The sequence below is a fragment of the Aythya ferina genome, assembly GCF_964211825.1.
Source record: "Aythya ferina genome assembly, chromosome: 5".
NCBI lineage: Eukaryota > Metazoa > Chordata > Aves > Anseriformes > Anatidae > Aythya > Aythya ferina.
In genome coordinates, this window is record NC_140301.1 from 59268448 (window position 1) to 59295077 (window position 26630).

The 26630-nt window shown below is 45.2% G+C and overlaps 1 protein-coding gene across 1 annotated transcript in view; it reads right to left on the minus strand.

Annotated features, from left to right (window-relative positions):
• Positions 1–784: 784 nt before the first annotated feature.
• The window catches only part of MNAT1 (MNAT1 component of CDK activating kinase), a 120386-nt gene continuing 94540 nt past the window's right edge, over positions 785–26630 (minus strand). Inside the window, exon 8 of the mRNA XM_084520886.1 lies at positions 785–2002. Coding sequence (XP_084377012.1) covers positions 1882–2002 — 121 coding nt within the window. The 3' untranslated portion in view covers positions 785–1881. The remainder of the gene's footprint in view (positions 2003–26630) is intronic.

Below are 26630 nucleotides of genomic sequence, written 5' to 3' on the forward strand. Positions count from 1 at the left end.
TCAGGTAGAAAGAGGCGCAAGTAGCTGCGTATGCTCAGCCCTGGGCTTTTGGAGCAATAACTGGTTTTTACAAGAAGGGATTGAGCTGGGGATTAGTTGGCTCCTAGCTTAGTGCTTGCCCACAGGTAGTGCAGGAAAGGCTCTGATGCCATTTGCACACTTGCAGGGTAGGCACACACCCATTAAAGCACCAGACTGAAAACCAGCAGGTGGCTGATGGGGCCTCTCACGCTCAGACCTTTTCCTCCTTTGACTTTTGAGCCTCTCTCCGAGCTCTGCCCCACCTCTGGCTGCTCCTCTGATCGGTCCCCGCATGATCTCGCTGCCTGGCTGCTTGCGTTCCGCCGGGAGTTGAAAAGCCTCTGCCTTTGATTTGGTTTTCTTCCCCATCCAAGCTATTGTTGGGCAACGTCAACCACAAAGAATTGATGTGGCCGGAGAGCTCCCATCGCCCTCGCTTTCAGATATTTTCCTTCAGCCCCAGCTCAGCGCTCCCGCCTAGCAACATCACCACGTGCCCACCTCCCTCCCCGGCCCTGCTGCTGCATCACGGCAGCTTTAACCTGCGTGGCCTTCCTGGTGTCTCCAGGTCAGGGTGTCTCCCCAGCAGGGAGCTGTGCTCCGCAGGCTACGCACGGCATTTTCAACACCTCTCAGCCTTGGGTGCAGCAATTCCTGTCAGCAGCTGCTCTGGGCACAACACAACAGGATTTCAGAGAAAGGACAATGCAAAGTTTGGCACCTCTCTCCCCCTTCCTTAATAAAAGAAGCACCGAGTCTGGAATAGAGCTCATTCTTCTCTTTATTACAACAGAGCAAAAAATACATTCATTTAGTACACTCCTCAGCAGTATTCAACAACCATTAATGGATGACCTACAAAACGCGGCCCAGGCTTTACTCTAGCAGTGCTCGTTGTCCTGAGTGGTTTCCAGTCTCCTGCAATTTGTACATATTCATGGAAAAAACATCCCGAGACAGGAACCCCACTTCTGCCATCAGGATTCGTTCCGCCACAAAGTGAGGCGAGGGGATGTACCAAAGCAGCAGCTCAAGTGGGAAGGATTATCCCAAACACCAGACAAAGGGATGCTCCTGCCAAAGGAAGATCCCAAACACTTGACAGCAAAGTAGCAAACGGGGCTAAACAGGGAAAAAATAAACCAATTCTGACTACTTTAATGAACTAGCCTTATTTAAGGCCTCTTAGATTGCTTTGGAGGAACACAGCTGAAAGGCTTGCAGCTAAAGGTTTTGCTCGTTTTCCAGTCAAAGGTAACAACCAAGTGACATCAGGAGGGATCCTACATAACACTTGTGTCAGCACAGTTCCAGGGTTTCTCGTCTCATCCAGCTGGCAGGAGGAAAAACCCACTTGCCTGAACTGGGGAAACGAGTTTTATGGGAAGAAAATGCAGGCTTGAATATTGACACTAAATGTTATAATCAAAATGGCATTTAAATGCTTGTGCAAATAAAACCCTGCAATAAGAATAAAACCACGAACTTTAATAAAAAAGTCTGGCTTTATTTAAAAAAAATTTACAAGTGTGTTTTTTCAAACCTCAAACATACACAGCTGAGTTATTCACATCTTCCATTAGATGTGGCTTATTGCCTCAGCCTCCCTCAGCAAAGTGCCACATGACTAACGAGCTTCCCCCTCCGCAAAAATGTATCTACCATTTTACAAAGCTCTCGCGTGGACTTTTTTTTTTTTTTTTTTTTGCCTTTAACACTTAAAACACAGCCGGTTTTACACAGAAAAGTGACTGCAGCTTAGCCATTGTGCAGATGGCAGCAATTTTACCCAACCTTTGCTGGCTTGACTTGCTTCCCACTCCGTTCAGTGTCCCTTCCTCGCAGGCTGGCGGACGCTGGCTAACTGGGGTGCCAGAAGAGGCCACTGAAAGCATCCTGTAGGGCTCGGTGACACGCCAGAGAAGAAGTGTAGCCCCCAGCAAGATCCTGCGGAGAGGCGGCTCGTACGTGGTTGAGGTATCTAAAAAAAATAAAGAGAAGCTTTACTTTAGCACAGGAATAAATACACCAGACACCTGCACGGTTCCAGTGCGGCGAGGCTGAGGCTGTTTTTTGGGAGAAAGCACGGAGACAGAAGCTGCGAGGCACCTCTGGACGTGTCAGTACTGAGCTTTCCTTAGTCCCACAGAAGTGCTGGGGCTGACAGCTGACTTTTGGGCGAGCTGCACGGCCTTGGCACTGAAAAAAATGGGGTCAAACTTTCTGCTCCCAGGCCCATCGGTATCTGCAGTAAGTCCACCGACACCAGGCAACTACATCGGTACGAGTTTGTCGTCAACATTTTGGCTATAAAACCCCTCAAAATCCCATCATTAACTCATTTAGCATCAGGACCAGCTCTCAGAGCTGTGTGAATTCCCCCAACCCAGCCAGACCAACGATGTGAGCTGGAACACAGCACCCATGCTGCTGCTCCCCAGGCCCAAACGCAGTCGCTACACGCTGAGAGCTCCCTTTAAAGGTGTCTGCTCAGCGGGTCTTCAGTGTTGTCATCCTACAGTTCTTGCATCCCACATAAGACAAGCGTCAAAACGGATTCTCAGCTAGTTTTGCACCAAAACTCCACCAAAAATGGTTAAACCCCAAAAAGCACAGGCTGTGCTTAGCACTACCAACACGATGCCTCGAGCTTCGAGCACCAGAGAAAATGCCACAAACACGAACTGCTTGTCACAGTTGCAGTGCAAGGCACGGAGCTTCAGCTGGCTGTTTTGATTCATCACTTGGTACATGTTGCTCCTGGGAAGGTTGAGTCATTCCACCTCTGGCTTGGCAATTCAAGCATAAACTTGCAAAATGCATACAGCCTTTTATAATGTTATCCCAAGAAACCTAAACCAGCTGCACTTCTGGCAGGAAAATACAGGACCACCAGTAAAATATCCAAAACAGTTGCATCTTTTAATTTATGACTATACATTGTTTCCATAAAGAGTATATAAACCAGGTCAGATTTTATAGGTAAGACATAATAAACAGTCATACCTATTGATGCCATAAATGTGTAGAGAAAGAGGTTACTTAAAAATGATTAATTACACTTTCAAAACTATTTCATGAACCTAATAACCGCAATGTGCAGACACGAGCAGCGTTTCTGAGTTCCTGTGAGGAGGATGCTGAAGCTCAGACACAATTTGCCTCCTGTGGCTGAGCGTATGTGAGCCCTGCTGCCCGGCCCCACCTGGGGATGGAGCAGGGTCCTTACCAGAGCGCTGCTTCTCCTCCATGTGGACACAGACACCAGGGGAAGAAACCCTCTTCTGACAGCGTTGAGAGCAAAGGGAGCTACAAACCTAACAGCAAAGCTGTCAGCATCTCAGTCTGTAAGGACAGACAGCCTGCAGGGAGCTCCCGTTCTGTGGGAGAATGCATTTAATAGATTTTTTTTTAAAAAAAGAACATTCCGCATTCCTGTTACTCGTCCTCTAGTATTTTAGGAGGAAAATCTCACCCTTCCCAACAGCCTTTTACAACTGCTGTGGGAAACGGGAGCTTTTTCCCCCAGCCAGGAACGATGCAGGGATACTGACTATAACAAATAATTTCCTTCCAAACACTGGTGTGAAATTACCTCCACCCTCCAAGCCATAGAGCCTTATAAAATCAATTCCCATCACAGCCCGATCTTACTGCTATCATGTTTATTTCATCGTACAAGCTTCATTTTCCACTCATGCGTGGAATAGCCCAGAGAAAACAGGGGATTAGTTTGCGTTCCTATATTAACTAAGGCTGGTTGTGTGGTTTTTGCTATTTTTCTTATATATCACTAAAAGGAGGAGAAAGGCAGAGCCTATTGTTTACCCTTTTGAGGTCATCTGAAAGGATGGAGGCATTAGGTTTGTAGCAAGGCCTGATGTGCAGATATTACAGCACCTCTGGTTACTTGGTACATGACCTCTGAAGCAGCACCAAATCATTTGGTCCAAAAAGGCTCAGACCAACTTCTACTACAACACCCCACGTTAATTCTCCTTGCCTCTACCAAATAAGCACGATGCGCCGCTGGCTGTCAAGTGAGGTCTTTCTCTTCTTGTTAAATATCCTTAATTAATGCTCCCGGCCCGTTTAATGACCGTGGCACACCAGGCAATGGCAAGAATCCGCGAGGCTGAAGCCACACAACGAGAAGGGAATGGATTTTTCGGCGGCTTCTCCACGCAGCTCCCCGCCTGTGCTGCCCGGCGCCTGCCATGCCAGGGCTGCAGCATCTCGGAGCTGGATTCCTGGGGTTTCTGGCAGAGGTCAGCACAGCTTTTCATGCTCACCTTCAGAGCAGCCCCAGGAAGAAGCTCGTGCCAAGGCGTCCTTCCAAAAGGCAGGCTCGGTTAGGTCTCGGGACCTGGAGGCAATTGCTCTGACTAGTTAGCAAATTCCAGCACACTGGGTCTGTTTTTCATAGGTTTATTTTAAGTACCTGTAAATCTTATAAGCAGAAACCAGGAAAAAGAGGTTTGCTTTTCTGGTACACGCTTTTTTTTTTCTTTTTTTTTTTAACGTGACTTGTTTTTACTGAGGGCAGACTAAACTGCAGCTCAGAAAAGCCTGCACTATTATTTTTGAACCAGGCTGAAGAGCTGTGTGTTCCCTGCCCCACGGCTTCACGCTCCCCGACCGGCGCGGAGCCTGCCCCTCTCCCTCGCTGCAGCCACTCCGTGTTGATCTTCCCCATTAACCTTTCACGTGGCTGAAAACACGTCGTATTTTTGTTCTTCATGAGCCTTCAGGGGGTTCACTCCGGACCTTTGGCTTCTCATCGCCGTGCAAAAGAAAGCCTCCTGTTTTCAAGGGAAGAGAGGTGTAATTTACCCTGGGTGCAGAGCCTCAGAACCGAGCCTGCCGTTCCTGGGGGTGGGTTTCCTTCACCTTTTCCCTTTTCCAAGGGCCGTGTCACCGGCACTTCATCAGGAATGACTGGAACTGCTGGAGAGCTCCGTGGAGCTGCAATCCCTACGACTCCACCGCCGCACCGGCGGCCTCGGCACTGCTCAGCGCGGCCGTGTCGGGAAGCCGGGGCCCCAGAGCCACACAGCAACACCTGAGATCACCGGCGTCCTCCCTGCTCCTTTGGGGGTCTCTCCTCTTCCTCGCCATCTCCTCCGGCCTCGCTGTGCTCCCAGATGCTTTAAGCCATGCAGGGACGCCTGGGGTTCACCTGGAACATGCCACGTGCTGAGGGAAGGAAAGGGATGGCTGCGCTCTGCCGGCACCGCTCTCTGTGGGGCTGCACTTTTCTGCTCTCCTTCCTCCACCCTGGTGGCACTTTCCCCAGAGGGAGTCCTCGGGCACATCTCCAGGGCTCTTCCATTTGCCAGTCTTACTGAAACTCAGGAAAGGCTCCCAAAATCACCAAAGGAGGACGGAGACAGCGCAATCAAGTAAGAAAACCGAGCTAAAAAACATCCAAAGGACAAGCCCAAACCCCCAGCATGCTTCCCTCCACCCACACACCCAAACCCCTTTAGTGGATCAGTATTTGGGACCATTTCACACAATCATCCCCCATCTTTCCAAGACAAATTCACTCCCAGTGGTGTATCCGCTGATGCGTTGCTGAAGGTACACACAGAGCACTGTGTTTGGCACCCAGATTTCACTTTTTTTTGATCTGTTAGGCACTTCAAGGAGGTGAAGAAAAGAAAAATCACCGACAAGTTGTTTGAGGAAGAAACAATAATGTAATTCTGTTCCACGGAGCAGATTTACTGTTCATCTGATTATCTGCAGCATCCAAGAGAGAAAGCGCTGGGGCAGACATGAGATCTGGGCTGTTTTCCAGACGGAGCATTTGCATAATGCACACTGGGTGCATGAAAGCAAGCAGAATACCTCCAGCCTGGAAAAGTGTGGAGCATTAACAACGCAGCAGCACACGCTGCACTCCTGCCTCTTTCTGAAGGCAGAGTTTTCGTTCCCTTTACCTGGTCTCTGCGATGAGCTGCTGATGCATTACTCACAGAATCCTTGCAGACGCTGGTTTTATCAGGTGGGGGATGCACACCAGAAGCCGGATTTTCTCTGTGGGATGTTTGTTGGTGAGGAATGCACGGCCTGGGTTACTCGGCAGCCCCTGAGCAGGTAAGAACCGGGCTCTCCGCTCACCTCCGCTTTGGTTTGAACCAGTCCTGTGGCACGGTCAGTCCACGCAGCCCAAACAAAGCGTGTTGATAAAACAGAGTTCATTGTTGTTCTTCGTTTAATAACCCTGGGAAATCCACTCTGGAACGGGCCTTTGCTAGGTGCTATTCAAATGCACCTCTGCCTCAGAGGCTGAAGTGCCTGAGCACAAAACCATGACGCACAAAGCTGCTGCTCCAAGCAGCAGCCCACAATAGCAACTCATCCTTCCACAGACTCGCTGCAGACCTGATCCCAAACCCTCCCGAGTCAAAAAGCAGTCCTGGAGGCACCCCCATCGGCTGCTCCTCTCCTGAGTCTCCTGGGACAACAAGGACCGAAGGGCAGCAGTGTGGGGTACAGCCAAACTGGGAGATCGTGCTCTGGAGAGGAGCAGGTCCGGGGCTGTCTCAAGGAACCCAGATGCCATTTGGTTGATGAATGCAGCGTAACAGTTTTAATTGCTTCGGTTTGAATGTGGCTAGGAAGTCAACAAAAATGGACAACAAATTTCCGTGGTGTGGGGTTTGCTGCAAGCAGCAGCAAACAGGCAGAGTTGATGGCTTTTTCTTCCTTTTTAATGCCCCTGAATATCTCTGCGCACACAACTGCAGCCATCAGAGTGAACATCAAAAATCTGCTGAGCACGAGGAGGTCCCAATATGACAAATCTCAGGGCTGACATTAAAAATATGTATTTTTAACCAGGTTATGTCACCTGCTAGTCTTGCAACAGGACAGGACCAATAGAGCCCATAAGACAGGGCTGCAAGGAAAAGTCCATGTAAATACCCCAGGACGGTTTGGGCTACAGAAAAAATCTGCTGAAGACAATAACACAGGGCTACCATAAACACCCCCCTCGCAGCCTGGAAACCCCAGCAAGATTTCAATCCCATTTGCAGGCAGCAGCTCCACCAGCTCAGATTCAGCTCGGTAAGCCAGCCTGGGTTTTGATTATTAATAATATTGTTTACCTAAGCTAGTTTTCTGCAGGCTCGGGGAGCTGAAATTGCTTACCTAGGTGTCAGCTGAGTGGCAGACCCAGCACAAAGGGTGCTGAATTCACTGCTGAATGCCCTGCTCAAATTGCGGGCAAGACAGCCGGCTCCAGCAGAGGCTACCTTTGATGACATTTCAAGGGGCTCCTCTGAATTGCTTTGAAATAAACAGATCTATAGCTAGGCGATGATTTTTTTTTATCCCCTTTACTTAGAGGGAAACTTCAAACAACAGGAACAAGGAGAAGTTGGAGACCTCACCTTGCAACAAACCCTTCAGAGTCAGATGCCTGCTGACCCGAGTGTCTCCCTGTTTGTTGTAAGGAAGGTTTAAGAAAAAATCCTCTCAGTTGGGAGTTTGAGTTCTTGGCTCCTCGAACTTTTATTCCTCAGTTTTTGGTCTTCAAAGAGAAGAACTCCTTCCTACCTGAAATAATTCTTCCCAGTAGAGATGCAAAAAAACACCTACCAAATCAATAAAAGAAATCTGGGTCCTCAAGTTGTGTGTTTATTTTTTTCCCCTCTTCCATCTGGTTTTTCTGAATATCAAATTGCTACAAATGCTGTCAGTGTTTCTGGACAGGAGCTGCACCTCAGCAGCGTGTGGTGAAACACAGTTCTTTAAAATTAAAATCACACAGCCCTGCCACAGCTAACATGGAGCAGCGCAGGGGTCTGCTACCGGACACAAGCAGGGAAGGCAAAGCCTAGAGAAAAGTAATATTAGCCATGGAACAGCTGCCTCTGATAAAGGCGGTTCTGATCCCAAAGGTAGAAATCCTCCCTCTCTTCCTCCACTCCCTTACATCAAAGGGCAGACGTTTCGGATGCTGGCAGCCCCGTGCAGGCTCTCGGAGCTCCCAGCTCTACTGTCCTTCCCGGTCAGCTGCTGCAGCGGCCCATAAAGGGATCTCTGGAGTGTTTAACATCAGAAGTGAGGCACTTTTATTTGATGTTTCGCATAAACTGTTTCCTCTTTTAATGGCAAAGCACGTATATAAGCTGTAAGAGATAGCTAATTACCTCTATCTGAGGTTTTATTACAAATTACCTATGACATTGGTGAGTGTAACTGTGAACTTGGCAGTAGAAGTATCTTTAAATTCAAAGACAAAGTCAAAGAAGCCATCCTCTTTTAGACATTGAGACACGAAAGCCTGGGGGGGGGGAGGGAGAAGAGAACAGAATCAAATTTTCCTGTATTGCTTTCCCTGAAAACTTCCTCTTTTTGTGATGAAATCCAGGCTCCCGAGACCAAACATTTCCACTGAAAAGCTAATGTATGGGGGGATGGGATGGAGGAAACATCTTCCTGGGACAGCTATCTCAGAAGAAATCTGCAGTACTCATAACAGAGTGCATCCTGATAAGAAAAAAAAAAAATCACTTCTACTAGGAGAGGTTTAAAAAGAACAATTTCAGAGAGCACCTGGGTCTCCTGCATTTTCAGAGCACTGCAATTGTAGCGGTGCTCTGGGTTTTAAACAGATACAGGACCATAATCAGGTACTCCCATTTATTTAACACACAGATAAACATTTGCCTTTGGAGTAACTGAGAAGCCAATGCTCTTGCCTGGAGGTACGATGAAAAACCAGGGAGAAACGAAGATCAAAGAAACGGGGAGAAATGCCTTCTGACCCACAGAAACTATCTGATGTAATTTTAAAAGAAGTGGATGCTTTCAAGTAGAAAGACAGGAAACTAACGATGAAAACGGGTTTATTGAATAAAGAAAGCTCTGCATTACTCTGCCCTAATATGCATTTTCTACGCTGCCAGCTGAACGGCAGCCCTGGGATAGCTGCGCACGGAGGTTTGTGCAGGTGCTGCCCTTGCTGCTGGTTTTAGGCACCTCCAGTCCCACTGCAGGGTCCTACCAAGAAGGCAGCAGCCTCGGTGCCATTATTTCATGCAGACACTGTGGACATGAAGCACTATGGACTATAGGCTGAAAGACTATGAACTCTATTTCCTAATGTAAGGAGACTGGGAAGCACTTTCAGAAGTTAAAGGTATGACTGAAGCCATACTGCACTTGTGGTTTTTTAAAGCAAACAACGAGAGAACTGGAAGCAGCCAGAGTACACGGCAATCACCGATTATCAGATTTTAGAGAAAGGAGCCATATCAGCAGCTCACCTGGAGCCATTTCACCAGCTCACCTGGTGAAAGTTGGCATTGTGTACAGATACCTGTGCTGTTACAGGGCAAATTCAAGGCAATTATTGAAGTTCTCCCATTTTAGCATGCAGCTACATGCTTTAAAATAAAAATGGGAAATGGAAAGCAGAACCTGCAAACCATTGCAGCCTTTGCAAAGAGAAAAACCAAAGCTCTCCCAGTTTCTGTTTGTCCACACGCTTTGACTCCATAAAGGATATTTTATAGATGTTGTATGCTAACCTTTTCTTCTGTAATTGTTGGGGGGCTTCCTCACATCCCACATTCTTCTCTATAATGTATTTAGTTGTTTTTAAAGGCTCTAGATGTGCTGGTCAAGAACCTGCACTGATTACGCCGTGTAAGCAGTTTGCTCCTTGTTGCTCACCACCCATCCCTTGCCAGCACCCAACACCACCTCCAAATAACGCACAACCACGGCCATTTGGATGATCATTTTTCCCCTTCAAACTGAAGGGACTCGTGCTAAAATTCCCTCCCGAACAGCCACCTGAGTTAATTATCCCCGCAGACTTCGCCAGCAACAAAAGGTTGGCGTTTCTTTCTAGAAAGGGCGGCGCTGCTCGCCGGGAGCCTTCCCCTCGCATGAATTACTTCCGTAACTTCTGCCTGGGCGAGGAGCGCCCCGGGATGAGCGGGGCACCTGGTGCCCCATTTGTCATCCCCCCGAGGTCACCCGCCAGCTGTCTGTCCTCTCAACACCCAGCCTTGCCACCGCCGCCGAGGCATTCTCCCTCGCTCGGGTTTCCAGGGCTGAACTTCCAGATCCAGTAAATCACTCGGCCGGCGCAGAAACTCCTCAGACAACTGCAAGCAAGCGTTTGGACACCCTTGAGCAGCCCCGCTGCGTAACAAGGACACTGCAGCCCTCGCTGGAATCCAGCGAAGCGCTCGCTCTGCATGGCTGGTGTGGATTACACGCGGGGACTGCAGGGCTGCAGCTACATTTAGGCTATGACTAAATCAGGCTCCGCTCATGCTTGACCCTGAGAAGAATGTCATTGAACGCAGGGGACTCTGCTCAGCTAGCATTTCAGATTTTCCTCTTCGAAGGCTAAAAACACCGATGAGCCGTCGTTTCTGTGATCGCAAAGCCACTCGTTTTAACGCCTTGTGGAAATGTTTCGGCACGGCTCGGGCTGCAGATTTTTCATTCCCCTCCCCTGCCCATCAACTCCGCTTTTTCTCCTGCAGGCTACGTGTAGGACAAAGGGCACCAGAAGAACATGGATATATTTAAATAATAATTATTGCTCTGAGGAAGCTAACCATTGTTTTCAAACTTGCTGCCCGAGTCAGCGTCGTTTCCACAGACTTATCTTGTTTTTAAGGACAGGGTATGTTCAGCCCAAAATCCATCACCGTGTCTTCCCCAGGACCACCTCCGTGGGTTCACCTCCTGGCAGCTCCTCTGCAGGCAAGGACAGAGATGGCAGCTTTTATTCTGAAAGAAAGTTCTTTCTGGACACACGAGTTCTCCTTCCAGGATCAAAACTCCCCGCTGTTCCTCCCTCTCTGCCTTTTTCTCTGACTTCCTCACACCCCACCGCGTGCCATAAATCCCCCCGTGCCCGACGAGCAATCCATATTGATGAACCGGGGCTTTGAGTAAGTGACATGAAAGAGATTCCTCCCGAACCAGCCCCGTGCAAATTATGCAGCTATGAAGCAGACGGAGCCCTTTCCAAACAGAGCGCTCAGTCAGGAACACCTCCAGAAAGAGGATGGGGATGTATGGAAACCTTTTTTCCTCTGCTTTTGGTGCCTTTTGCTTGCTGCGTGGTTCTGTGGCAACAGGCTGCAAGGATGGCCGTGGCTCTGCCACACTGCAAAGGACAGCCTGCCACAAGCAGAAGGGACAAGATTTTGCCAAGGATTGGAAAACCGACTGGCTGGCACACTTCTAGAGCCCCTTTTCATGTTGAAGGACTCAGTTGAGTCCTTTCATGTTGAGTCCCAGCAGGGTGGGACAGAGCCCCTGGGTGACACGTGCCAGCTTTGCAAGAGGAGGGAAGGAAGCGAGCTGGAGAGTGACAGGGGCCAGCAGCCTCCTCGCCCTGAGCCCTCCTCCTGTTTGCCTCCTCCACCAACCTGTCCTAAGATGGTGCTGCAGGACACTGATCTGGTATAGGAAAGAGAAGGCTGGGCTTCAGCAGGTAAGAACCATCACCTTCTTCCCCTCATCAACACAAAGGATGGAGTGAACGAAAATGACACAGGAAATGCATTTACCCCAGCGACAAGATTTGCCCCCAGATCACTTCTGATGGAAAACAAAATCATCTGAACAAAGACAAAAATGTGTATGAGCTCAACTTTGAAAATATTGCCTCCCTGGGTCAGCTGGTTTGTTCTGTCTTCGCTGCGATGCGGCATTCTCTGCTCTGGCAGCGCAGCAGTGAATTCACATAGCATGGTATTTCCAGCTCAATATGACTCAGAAACAAAACAGCACAAGATGCGCAAGAATTTCTAGACGTTTTTCTAACCTCTGATACTGATCAGATAAGTAAGCAGCCAAACCTAATAATTATCTGGAATGAGTAACTACAAGCATAGAACAAGCTAAAGGAGAACCCAATGTTATTTTCTTTAGGCAGTATTTAAAAAGCATAGATGTCAAAAGCAAACAGACTGTACTTTGAATGACACTATTTAAAGAAGTTCAGACCGTTCAGGTCAAAACAAGGTGAGAAAGAAGAGCCTGCCTGGTATTGCAGCTGACTGGAGCTCTACTGCATCAGACCCTCTGCTTCTTGTTCTCTTTGCTGTGATCAGGTCACAATTTCAAACTGATGGCGAGGATCGAGTTTACAGCTCCCTGCCGTGCCAGCATTTGCTCCTCAGGAAGGCCTGGAAGATGAGGGAGAGAGAAAAGAGGAGAGCAGGAGCTAGGAGTGAGGGCTTGTCCTCCAAGCTATGCCTGGAGCAAGGATTAGAAGCATCTGCGTAAGCCACGTGCACCCTTTTGACTGAGCTCCCTGAAACGACAACCTGCAAAGGAGCTCCCAGCCACAGCCTGCATCACACAGCACTCAAACACAGCTCGCAGAGGTGCAGGGGAGAAGGGGAAGGAGCTGCTCTGTTCTCTTGGGAAGATTTTTACAGGGGAATGAAGGAGAAAAAAATTAAACCCACATCCCTTCAATCCTAAGCAGTTTCTTTCTATCTGTCAACATAGGGTAGGAGCCATTAGTCTTTGGCTTAAATATAAAACTTCATTAAGCCTATTTTTCTATTTTAAGTTTGACATTTCAATTGTGAAATCTGGGTGCAATTCTCTGGATTTTATTGTCCTTCTTTATTGTGCCCTGGCGGAATTTCTAGAGGGGAAAGAGCTGTGATGATGGGAGATTTTCATTTTACTCTTCTAAAAAGACAATGAGTTAAGTGTCTAAACGAAACCGTTCTTTATTTTATATAATTTCTGTTGAATTATTTTTTTATTCTCCGCTGCTATTTTCAGTCTAATACAATTTCCTGAACCAGCAGGAGCACAGACATCAAAGCAGGAGTGTGCTGAGTTAGGCAGAACCCATCAGCTTCACCTGGGGGAGAAAAGTGCTAGCGCAGTTGTTACACAGGAGTGACATTCAGAGTTACTGAAATACTCCGTGGATTATTTGTTTAACAGTTTGACCTACCTTGCCAACTGCATCCCCCATAAACATATCAAAAGAAGCTGTGCACGGTGATCGGATTGATTCCGAAACCCTCTGGTGAAGAAACTGCACTGCTAAATGTTTGCAGGGAGCGCTTAGTAATTGTGGGGGGGATTATCATTAATAAATAATGGTAGTTAATATATTAGCTAGTGATACCCTACTGAGGAAAGAACTCACATTAACACTAGGTGGCAGAAGGCTCTGTCACATTGTAGACACCTGCAAGCACATACACTCATGGACCTAGACTTAAACTTGATAGCAGATTTTAGAAAAGCCAAGTGAAAAACAGTTGAAAACAAAACACCTAAATAAGACTCTGTTTTCCATCCACTCTTTTAGTTCTAATTATGGCTCTGACATCTTTACTGCATATCATTTCACTGTTTAAAAGATTACTGGTTATCCCTGAATCTGAAAACCCTTTCTGAACTTGAAGCTTGGATCACATCTTATTCAATTCAGGTGAAATTCTGTACATGACAGACAAGCTTCAATTTAAGTAAAAGAAGAATTCAAGTTTAAAGACAAATGGCCTCAAGAAGAACTGGACAATAAAACTATATGGCTAGTTACCTTGAAAGACAACTTGAAACCAAGCTTGATGTATAGCAAAATACACTTCTGCAGCTGAAAGAAAACCAACAACCTACAAAATCCTTTCAAACTGCTCAAGACTCACTGCAAAGGGGCTCTCCTAAAAATAGCAGTTGCTCATTCACGGAGAAACATTTTCAGGAGATACTTCTGTAATTACATATAATCTTCCATGGTGTAACTGGTTTATTCTATTTTTATGTATTTGTCCCTTTGAAAAATGCTTATGCTTGATTTTCTTCTGCTCTGGCCACTTTCTTTTCATCTACTCTAAGTTTCTCTCTCTTCTAGTCTAAATCAATTTAAAGTATGGAAACAAAAAGTTAAATTTCTAGTACTTAAAAAAAAAAAAAAGGTCAAGAAGCATCAGCAATCACAACTCAAAGGCAGTACATAAAGAAGAAATTACTTTGGCAACCTGGATAGAAAAAAAAGCAAACATCAATATGAGATATGAGGAGGAAGCTGTGAACACAGCAAGGCAAACTGGAAGACAGGCAACGTCTAGATGTTCAAAACCAAAAAGAGATGGGGAAAAAATGTTAGAAAAGTTAGAGTTGACAGCAAAGATTTGTTCCAGATCACCGTGGCTCCACTGCTTTTACATTTGCCAACCAGTAACTTCCCAGATTTACAGTGCTTTTGAGGAGTGGGTTCGGCAAGCGCAGCTGGTGCCGGTGAAGAGCTCGGTAGCGTTGCGGTGGGTTCTTCTGCACCTCTAGGCATGGAGGCTCTTTGTGCTTAAATACAGTGCAAATATAGTTAAATATCATTCGCAGTTGTCAGCAGTGGAAATTGTCATCTAAGCAGTAAAAGATGCTGTTGAAGAAACAGGAGGGGTTGGTTAGAAAGTAAAAATGGTTTTGGCTGTGACGACTCATCTGACTGCCCATTGCGAGGGTAAAGGATCAAGCCACCCATGGCAAATTGCTGTCTGATAGTCAGAAAAATCAATAGTAGGTAGGAAAGCCTACTTGCCAAGGCTACAGCCACTGCCAGCAGATTATTAATGCATCTGTCTGCATTCTTTAATGTTTCCTAAGAAGCAACTATGTTAACTGAAAAGGTGCGATGTGTCACCAGCCCTTCTCTTCTCTCCTCTTCATTTTCTTTCTATATTAAAACCTTGGCTACCAAAGAAAACAATCATGTTTCACCTCATCTTTTCCCAGCTTTTCTGAAGTTCAGTTCCTGCTCTATAGCAATATATACAGTCTAAGTACTATCCCTGACAAGCTGTTTGACAACCCTAAGTTGCACATCTATTTTACTCCCGGTGCTTTGGAGTTGGTAGGGCTTAGATGGGAAATGGAGGCCAATTAAAATAAACACAGACAATATCAATGAATTCTTCAGAAACACACAAGACAAGCAAAATGAAACACTACTAGCTTTTGCCCACAATTAGAGTTCAGCACATCTTGCCTGCCGAATGCTCTGGCTGAGATCCAGGAAGACACTTAAGCACATGTCTTATTTTAAGCATGTGAGCAGTCTCATTGATTTTTCACTCATGCCAGTAAGAATATTCAATGCGCTTAAAGTTAAGCACATTGTTAAGTGCCTTCCTGGATCAAGGCCAGGCTATTTAGCCCTTGCACGAGTTAGTCTACAGAATATTTACCATTATTTTAACTTCTCGAGTCTTTCTTTCAGATAAAGTTTTATGGTGTATGGAAATACTTCATTCATCGAGGATCATACAAGCAATGACTGTTTTAGAGCAACCTTCAGGGAACAAGTGTTGTTCTCCTTCCCACATCTTCTTAAGTAGTAACTGGAAGGGTAATCAAGACACGTGGGCAAATACACCAGTAAAGAGAATTAGTTTTGAAAAGGAAGCCAGTGGTCTATATTACTGATCTGGAAAGCAAAACTTGCCCCATACTGAAAAGCTGACAGACATCAACTTTCAGTGAAAACTAATGAAGTAATTCATCGATATCTCATTGCAATACCGAGTCCTGTTAAGGATCTTTGAAGAACAAGCTAATTGTTGACTGAAATTCACTATCACAATAATCAAATATTCAATTCTGGTTTTCCTTCCTTTTACATCAAGTTGAACACAAAGTTCAAGGGAAGACCAGCCAGTGCTTCATCAGCGTGATCTCATCACATCAGAGCACTTTGTATAGATCAAAGGCACAACAAACTCTTGCTTTTTGCTACAAAGACCGTTTACTTTGCTACAGACAGCACAACTGGATTAATTGCCTGGTATGCATTATCCAAGTTCAGTACTGTACCCGGAACATGAACTAGAGAAAGGTGCTTCAGACACAAAGAGCTGTACTGGCTGACACCAGGGCTCCCTCCACCCCAGCAGTCCCTGTCCAGGAGCAGAGACAGGGGACGGGGACACTAGCAGGACAATTTGAATCCTGAGCCATTTATAACACTCCCATTTTACAAGCAGATGTATCTTTTTAGGTCAGCACTTTTTTCTCCCTGGAATGTTCAAACTCAATAGAGAAAATATAAAACCGACCGTGTGGTAAACGAACAGAAAGCCAATTCAAAACTGCATTATCTCTGAAACCTCAGGTTGACTCAGCTGCATTACTCATTATGCACAACTCCACCAGCTTCACGTCAGCAAGGCCACACCTGATGGCGACTCATGCCTTATAGCATCCAAAACACCACTTTAGAAACTTGTAGACTTCCATGGACGATCACTGAGTCCTCTGCAAAAATTAACTAAGAAGCTGAAGCTTCTCTGCTGACAGACACTTTCTGGAAGATTCCAACTTAGAAGTCCTTGATGTGAAAGAACCTGAACAGGCCCAGCTCCCTTATCCTCTCCTCATAGCGCCCTAAGTCCTTGATGGCTCCAGTGTTTGTTTCCATGTCCCTCTTGAGGAGAAGGACCACCTTCCTCATCCTGCTCTGCCCAACTCAGCCCAGGAGGCTGCTGGCCCACAAGGACACGTTACCAGCTCACGGTCAGCTTGGCGTGCCCCGAGGCCTTCTCTGCAAAGCTGTTGTTCCTCCCCGGGTGCAGGACTTTGCATTTCTCTTGGCTGAACTTCACGAGATGGCTGCTGGCCCGTTTCTCCAACCTGGTGCAGTCCCTTTGAAGGGCAGCACAGCCTCCTGGTGATGAGCTGCTCCCCTGAATTTCACATCACCTGCAAATTTGCTGTGGGCGCCCTCGCTCCCATCAGCCAGGCAGCACTGGAGAGGCTGAGTCGTGTGGGTGCTGGTATGTCCCCTGGGTACACCTCTAGGTCCTGTTTTGAAATCCATGCCACAGCAGGTACATTAACTTTTATATATTGTCTTGGTTTCTTTAGCTCCTGTTTAAGATAGTTAAATGAGAGCGCTACTTTAATGAAGACAAGAACCAAGACTATTTCTAAACAAACGTCTGCTGGCTTATATAATACTTAAAGCAAATTTTCTTTAAAAAATTGTGACTTCAGAGGGAAAAATAAACTTTTCTTTTTGAACTGCTTTGATATGTAACTAACCCAAATGACGGACTTTATTATCAAACCATTTCTGCGGACAAAATTCCAGCTTCACTTGAGATGAGAGCAACGAGAAAGCTGTACTCCAGAACTGGGATTACAGCCAGTTTATGATGGAAAAATATTGAATGCTTATGGCATAATTATAATGTTACAACATTTGCTGTCATAATTAGAAAAATTCTTAAAATTATGCCCTAAATAGAATGTTTAGCTAAAGTGAAAGCACATTCCAAGAAATGTGAAAAAATAAACTTACCATTATTTCAAATGTAAATTATGCATACTAAGGGGCTTGTTTTAATAAAAACATATTTAGTGGCAGAATAAAGTTCGCAAAAAATGATTTTAAAGATAATGAATGCCTGATGTTCAAAAGAGTGCCACATTAAATTTCATTGCTGACTTGTGTAAACTAACCTCAAATTTAAACAAATACAACTGTGATCAATATTGTGTCAATCTGAAAATATCTGTACTTTTAAGGCAAGAAAACCAGATGAAAGGATGAGTAAAAAGTTGGAATCCACAGAGTGCATGGAGATCCTTGCCACTGAAAGGGCTGGAACCATTACTGACAGGGAGAAACCAAAACAATGAAAAGCTGTGATAGTGTTGCCACAGTTAGCAAGAAGAGAGTCAAGTGCAGAAGAAAAAAATAAGCCAGTTTGAGCAGCTTGTTGCTTTTACGTCTTATTTATTTTTTTTTCTTTTTAAAGATGTCATCCTCCACTTCTAGGCAGTTTGCAGTATGGACTTTTCTGCCACACACCTTTCAATCACCATACAGAGTCTGGTATGAAAAAAAAAACAACCTCATAAAATATAAACAGATTTACCAGCATACTCAGAAAAATGCTGATCACCTTGCAACTTTAATAAATGCAACCACCCTCAGCCCTGATGACTTCAGGGGCTCACGCAGTCAGAAAGAAATCTACCCAGTGGACAGAAACCTAACACAAAGCAGACAGTCATGTATCTTCCTAGCCTGTAAGAACTTCAATTCCTGCAACAGTTTTATCTTTGTTCTGCTGCAACATGCAGCCACCTGTAGTACTAACTGGAGAGAGGGAATGCAGTCTGGTCACCCAGTGACTACCCACGAGCTTTATATCATAGAGACATAGACACTTTTAATTGCACTGCAGATACCTTTTCGGATGTGCCATGTGTTTGTACATAAAAACGTGCATTGGCTTCATCACTTCTGGGCAACACCACTTATCATGAGTTGCAGTGGTAAAACCTGCCACTGGTTTCCTCCCTCAAAAACTGAATGGAGGGAGGAAAAGGTGTCAGAGTGGAGAGAATTGAGTTTTATCCTTCAAACAATAACCCCTACCGTGGCAGCCTTTCTGGCTCCTCCTCCATTGACAGGAAACTTCTGTTAAAGAATCATGTGGTGCTGGAACAGAAAAACTGTAGAGTTTCATATATGAGACAAACTATAGTCCTGAACAGGGATTAAAGAGCAAAATAAGCAGCCCAGTCCTTTCCTTTGCCTTTCAAATACTAAAAGCTCAGACTGTGACAGAAATCTGTAGCATCTGAAGGGGTTTAAATCATACCAATGTGAAGTCAAAGAAGCAGAAGAACAACTAAAACCAGAAGAAAAACAAGAAGTTCAGGACTTCGTTGCCTCACAGTGTCCTGGAAGTTCATATCTTCACACACAGAGGCAGAAAGTCCTAGAGGACCACAGATGGGCGAGGGGTACATGAAGCCAGGGACTCCCAAAGCAAAGATGCAGCTGAGCTAGCTCCTTTTATTGTCTGATCCCTGAAAGCTTAAATTCAAAAAGAAGTAAATAAAAAGCACAGAAAGCACCTACTGGAAAAGCACTATGTCAGTATTGTCCTTAAGGCATGTTTCTCTCCCCACCTCTGAAAGGCTGTCTGGCATTTGACATAATTGGGAGGAAGAATTTTCTCCCCTGGCTAAGTCAATTACCTTCACTGTATTTGTATAATCTGTCAGAGCCGAATCTGCTATCTTTTTAGCGCCTGACACAAGCTTCTACACCTACTTGACAGATCAAACAGGTTTTAAAGAAATTGCTGTGCTTTAAAGGGAAGTTCCATGGCTACATTAACCCAAAAAGCTGCAAGACTTTTGCAAGTGGTTATTATATTAGTATGGCACATCCCCCTGGAATATTAAAATGCATCTTACTACTTGAGATCGTTTCAACTTTTTAATGCAATTTGCTATTTCATTATGAAAATCATTTTGTCTTCAATCATCATAAACATCTGTATAAAATTAAGTAAGGTAGTTTTAAATAAGGTGATTTCCCTACTTCATGTTCTCAAAGTGCTTAATTTCTCAGTAATATGAGATATAAAAACTTATAGGGAGGAATATAAGAAAAGGTGTGGCTCACTGCTTTGACATGCAGCCATAAACAGATATATCCATGCTTTTACATAAATAGGCACTGGATGGTACACCAAGCTTTTTAAAAAAAGAACACAAAATATTAGTGCTTTATGCAGCACCATACAACACGATGTCATTAGATTACAGATCATGCCACCCTTTGGCATTCTTAAACCAAGTGCCAGATCACTTCACATTTTATGGCCACTATCCCTCAAGTCCAGACTCATTTCCCATTAGCCCCAACCTAATGTTTGCGTTTGTCATACAGCAATGTATAACCCTCCTAATTAAAGGCAGCAGAGCAGGGAAAGGTAACACATACAGTGTGCTTACTGCATTTCTTCAGTTAAAACACCAATGAATAGATGGCAGCACGGTAGGTAGATACAGGTGTTGAAAAAACTTAACGAGGAAACAAATTTCCACCGAGAATGGGCTGTTAAAAGCTGAGCTCTCCCCAGCAGCAACTGGGAGCTCCCACTGGATATATAACTGGGAACAGCATCAGGGGCTCTGCAGACCCACGCCTCGCGGTTCTGAAGTCCCCAAGCAGAAGAAGAGCGCCTCATCGGAGAAAAATGGTCACTTCTCTTTGAGCACACGTCTATTCTGAAATTAGAAGCTGTATTCTACTCACCAAAACCCCTCTGAAGTTCTGGAGGAAAAAAAGGGGTTGAATAAAGTCAGTTTACTAGAGAAAGAAAACAAATAATTTCTAGTGGATGGGTCAAGGTAGCGCAGACCATCACATCTAACAGTTTGCTAATGTGGTTTAAGGGAAGGGAGCAAAGGACAGCAATGATTTACCTCATCGGGAGAATGAGCCCGCTAGTAAGTTTACTTAAAGCAGCTACATAGAAGTACTGCATTATCTGCCACACAACTGCTATGGAGGTTTTCTAAGACTTAAGTAATAGTTTGGCGCACAAACCAGCTGTAGACTAATGTGATGCTGGCACTCAATCCCACCCGTGACGAAGAACTTCTCGTGCTGCATTGGTTCTGTGAGCTGGAGCCACAGAAGAACAAAAAAACACAGCCGAGCTGGCTCTGCCAGACCACCTCTGCGTTATTCCAACATATGCAGGAGCTCAGACAAGTCCAAGCTGCCCTGGAAGCTGTCTCGAACACAGCCCCACACTCTACCATGAGTAAGACTATTTAGACTATTTCCTTGTAACTCTTTACAAGAGGGTTTAAACCTGAATCTAAGCAAATTCCACACTTTTGCAAAAAAAATATTCTTTTTTTTTTTTTTTTCCAAGAAAAACAATATTTAGTAAGATTTCAATAGGAATGCTGTTAAGTCTTCTTCCTGATTTAGATATCTTTTCTGAGTTATTGTCCTTTAACCCCACTAAAGTGCCAAAGCTCCCACTCCATGCCCTGTCCATTTAATGCACTGCTGGCGAATCTGTTCCACGCTGCCCCACACATTTGTTTAGCCAACACCAGTCTCAAATTTCTTCCTCCCAAGACCCAACATATCTCTGTGACACACCTCAACGAAAACGAAAGATAAAGCTCACCTTTATGTTTGTACCAAAAACAGGTCAGCTTTTGTTTTTTTTCCTGAACATGCCATATTCAGAATTACTTCATAGGTGCTACTCAAATATATTTAAGCACATTTTGCACTGATAGATCACAAAAAATAAGCATAAATGGACATTTGTTACCCGATGAGCTATTTTCCCTGCAGGGATCTCATTTTATCTCAGTGATACTCAACAACTTTCATCTACTATTTGAAAGAAGATATAAAAATTGCTGCTTGTAAAGCGTGCAGCTGTCACAAAATCTGAGGGGGCTGGCAAAACAGATAAATTATTCAGACTAATCCGTAGCACTTACCAACACTGACTTCTTCCTACTACAGACAGCTTAATAGCAAAGGTCATGCAGCCAGGAGCAAAGAACAGAGGTCACACAAGACACAGCTCTACATAAATGAATTAATAATGGAAACAACAGAGATGACAGTGGCCAACTTACAAAACGAGCTCCAGTTGCTTCTGCAGCCTGGGAGGTGGGTATGTACACAAAATAGTGCCAAGCGGGGGAACGGGGAGTAGAGAAAGAAGGATTTACTTATGGACTGATGCCAAATTCCAAAGGTATTTGGTACTTAGCTGCCTTTGAGGATTTTAGCTTACCTGATTTAACAGAAGTTATATAGGAATTGTGATAGGAACAGATCTGATCCCCCTCCCTGCATGTTCCATCTATTCTGCCTACCGTGCCTTTGCTGCTGTGCCCCATGCACTGATGTATCCTTTTATACACCACGTTCCCAACACCTTTCCTCCTCTGCTCTTATTATCCTTAGCTAGTATGTTTTTCAAATCAAGTTAGGGCCTAAATTTCATTAAAATCAGCAAGACAAACTCCTCATTCAACTAGCTGCCCCAGAAAGTGTCACTTTCATCTGTTCAGTGCTCCAACTGTTTTGCTGTAGTAAGTTCTCCGAGCAGCCCCTTCTGTCTTCTGGGGCAAAACACCTATCTTAATCTGTAGTTGCTAAAACAGTCAACGCGTTGACATGCCTACAGGAACACCTAATAACACAACAGCAATAATAGCAATGAGTTATTTCGTAAATGTAAAATGATATACAGATGTACATGTATGCATGCACACGCACACAAGTAATTCCAGCAGGAATTACAGCTTTTCTGGGTGCACGGAGCATGCCTCCAGGGCGGTTGTTCTTCATCACCCTCTTCTTGAGGGAAACCAACAGTGCCACTGCAGTGCCTTCAGCACTTTGCAGGGAAGCATCAAGTTTTGGGGGACTCTCATTCCCCCCCAGCACGTGGTAGCTATTCCATTGGGAGCATCCAAGCCCTTTGCCAGAGGAAAAGCAAAATTTTTAGAAACAGTTCATTAAAAGAAAATGTAAACTATTAATTCGGATGCGGGTTGGGAAAAAGGAGGGAGGAAAGAAGGTGAAGGTGAAGGTAAGTGTACACACACTTATTTAGATGACATTTGCTCATTACTTTAAAAACGCACTAAATTTAGCATGTTTTCGGAACCCTTTTTGTTTAGCTTGTTTATTTTTTTGTTTTGTTTCAAACATCAAAAGTATTTTAAAGCCTCTCCTTTATTTGTATTTCTTGCTTTACATATTGTTTTTGCTTTCTTAAGGAAACTGGCAGCTCAAACGCTGTTTTAAAAACAAGTCCCAAACATTTAGCAGTGTTGCCATTTCAAACACCAGACTCAGCTGAAACCGCTGTGTGGCAAGACTGTGCTGTTTCAGCTGCTGGAGCCCTCAGGAAGGGCAAAAAATGCTGAATAAAAACAAAATATAAGTCATGAATCAACAAAACGCTGGGGTTTGTCGCATATAACCATCCCTCAAAGCAGGCCAAAATACAGCATGTGCTATTCTTCGAAAACACCAGTAGCCTGTTACCACCTCCACCCAGCCATGGCAGCTTACGTGATCCCCTCCTCTGGACTGAGCAGGCACTTCCCTGTGCCAAACGGTGGCATTTCAAAGCAGACATTCCCTGTCATTTTACAGACAATGAACCAAAGCACCAAGGTCCCTAAGGAGCTCAGACGTGTAATTTGGTGAAGATTTGACCGCACCTTGAGTACTGTGTTCAGTTTTGGGCCCTCACTACAAGACGGACATGGAGGCCCTGGAGCACATCCAGAGAAGGGCTGCGGAGCTGGGGAAGGGCCTGGGGCACAAGTCCTGTGAGGGAAGGCTGAGGGGTTGTTTGGGCTGGGGAAGAGGAGGCTCAGGGCAGAGCTCGGTGCTCTCTGCAGGTACCTGAAATGTGTGGGGAGCTGGGGGTCGGCCTCTGCTCACAGGTAACCGGTGATGGGACCAGGGAATGGCCTCAAGTTGTGCCAGGGGAGGTTGAGGTGGGAAATGAGGAGACATTTCTGCTCAGAGAGCAGGCAGGCGTTGGGACGGGTTGCCCAGGGAGGTGGTGGAGTCCCCGTCCCTGGGGGTGTTCAAGGGAAGGTTGGGCCTGGTGCTTGGGGACAGGGTTTAGGGGGTGACATTGGTGGTAGGGGGATGGTTGGACCAGATGATCTTGAAGGTCTTTTCCAACCTTAATGATTCTGCTCCTTATGGTAGTCTTCTCATGCTTACAGCACCTGCTGCCTCTCCTGAGGTCTGCACCACAGCCTCTTGCTGCAAAAATGCCATTTCCATTACCATATCCCCCCCATCGCTCCCACTGAAACAAGAGGTGTGCACGTGCACGAGGAAGGTATGAAATAGTACTGGCATCTCCACATACTTTACCCTCATTCACAGATTATTTTTCTAAGGGGATAAAAATAGCATTAAGAGCCACTGATTTTCTTCTTAGGGACAGATTCTGATCTAAATATCTCAGGGCAAACAGCCTGTAAATCCTGTTACCACAGTACATGCGGGCAGTTGATCTTACCAGATAGCTCCAGATGATTTTTCAGCATTTCTGTTTTGAAACGCAGGAAAGTCAACTAGCAACAGCTCCCAGAAAAGCCCCGTCCCTGGTAACTTGGCCAGCCTCTTACCCCGATGATCAGCCTAATTGCTCCCGCCGACACCACTACAAATGCCCTCTGCCAGACCCATGTCAGACTTTTATTCATACACTTATTTTTAAACCTCTCACCCTCAGCACACAAGGAAGTTCAGTGTAAATTTTTCAAACCCATGGAATAAGGAAAAAAAAAAAAAAAAAAAAAAAAAGAAGGCAAGATTTTCTTTGCCTATTTCAGATTTGTTTGCAGGCTCGGTATCTGCAGGACTTTTCATTCCAAAATTAACTGCGCTCTGAAGAGTCTGGAACAGCAAAGCCTTTATGTTTCCAAGTTTTGAGATGGCCTCAGAGTCCAGATCTCCCCTTCTCTCTCATTTCTGGAATACTTTTTGACAACTAACGGAATCAGCGACCACAGAGCAAAGAAGTCTGCCCAATCAATCACGGCCTCGATGTGAAAAGAGGAGGAGGAGACAGGGAACCTTCTAACGACAGGAAGGGGAGAAGAGGTGTAGATTTTTTTTGGCTTTATGCACAAGCATTTCCTCATGAATTCTGGAAAAGCGTCAGGGAATAAAGATAGCAGCCAGCACTCACCTTCTGAATCGTTTTAAGGGAGAGCTAAAACACAGTGGTAGCAAATAAAGGAAATACAAATACTTGGTGCAAGGCAGATGCTACCCCAGTACACGGAGCTGGCATAAAACCAAGGTATAGAGGTTCTTTGGGAAATTCCCGGTAAGTACAAAAAAATGTGAATATGGTAATATCCACTATTTTTTTCCAAAGCTGATAGAAAAATTAAAGCATAGGTTGATGCCTCTGAGAACAGAGGGATCAGTAAGATTCCCATGTCTGTGGGGTGAAAGAATGAAGAGATGGAGGAACTCCCTTATGAATCTCAATTAATGTTAACAGACTGCAGAGCAAAGAGAAGAGTCACTGCACTAGAGTTAGGACCACAGCTCCACTTCTATCCCTCCAGAAAGGCTCACTTGCTATTTTGAAACAGGAGCAGAGGTGCCTGGAGTGGTGCCTACGGGACCAATGCCAGCAGTACCCAAGAGATGGGACCTCCTCTTTCCACAGAGTTCACAGAATGGCTCACGTTGGAAGGCAGCTCTGGAGGCTGCCTGGTCGAACCGTGCTGCTCAAGCAGGGCCACCCGGCGCAGGTTGCCCAGGACCGTGCCCAGATGGCTCCTGAAGATCTCCAAGGATGCTCCTGACTCCTCACCACTGGTACGTTTGTACCTCTCTCTCTGCTGTGAGCATTTCTCAGCCCCATTCCCAGGAGGGAAAGTCACCGGCCCTTTTCCCTTAGCACGTCCCTGCACAGCTCTCTGCAGCCCGGCCCCAGGGCTGCCTTGCCCAAGCATCTGTACTTGGGAAGCTGGAGAGGAGTCAGGAGGCAAGGAGCAAGGAATGAGCATCCCTGCTGCCAGCCTGACACCACAACATGCTGCCCACGACCCTGCTCACCTTGCGAGCAGCAGCCACGCTGTGATTTAGGACAGAAGCTATTCAGGGCTGTCAGCAGAGGCAGCCCGACGTGGCTGCCCTCTGTGTAGCTAACATAAATCTTAGTTAGCTGCCCTATGCCTCTCAAAGAGCTGTCTGTCGTGTCAGCAGCTACCTGCAAGGGCAGAGAAGGAAAAAACTGAGACTGCTTCGTTTCCAACAGAAGGTAATTACAAACGGGAAGAGCAGACAGAAGTGAGCAACCACCCCCCGACATCAAGAAGAGCCCAGAGGATGTGCTCACCCGATGCAGCATCTTAGGAGCAGCACCGCCTCCCCACCAGGACAGCTGCATATCGGATCCCTGAGCACAACACCCTGTCCAGGCAAACAAATTCTGAACTGCTGGGTCATTAAAAGAATGTCCAAAATAGACTTTTTTTTTCCAGAAATATTTAAAATACAGAGAAACACAACTCATTCCAGTGCAAAAGTAACCAAGAATGAAGCAAGCGCGTTACATCAACTGAAATAATAAATCTAACCTGCTAATATTTTCAACACCATACTCTGTTCTCACACGCTTTTGAATTACTCTAACACTATTTCTAAATAAATCCATTCAGTGAAGAAAATATCAATATATCAAAACTATTTTTTAAACTAATGAGCTTCCTCTTTTGCAAAGCAATTATTTCAAGCACTGAAAAGGTTTCCAAGGCACCCTCCGCTTCCAGAAGACAAATATCAGCAATAGCTGGATCTAAAATAAACAAACTGCAAAACCCAAATCAGCGGCGTTTGACTCAAGGAAAAACATTAAATATTTTCAAGGCGAAGAATTGAAAAACTTATTCTTTCTTAAAGAAAAAAAAAGTACGCACACCTGCTGTTCTATCAATCTAAGCAGGAAACCATTTCACTGCTGCATCATAAGTAGAAGAAAAGTGCTTATTAAAACATTAATCACAGTCCATTATATTCTGACTCCATGCCAGAAGTTCCCATTACATCACTGAAAATATCTATTAACCAAAACCTGATTCTGACAAGTTACAGAAGTGTAGTGTTTAGGATTTAGTAATGTAAAAGTCAGTTTTAAAAGAACAGTTACACAATTGATTTTGCAGTGGCAAGCAAGTATAATTAATTGTTTTTGTGACATTTATTACTGCAATGGGGTTGATTTAACTGGTGTTTC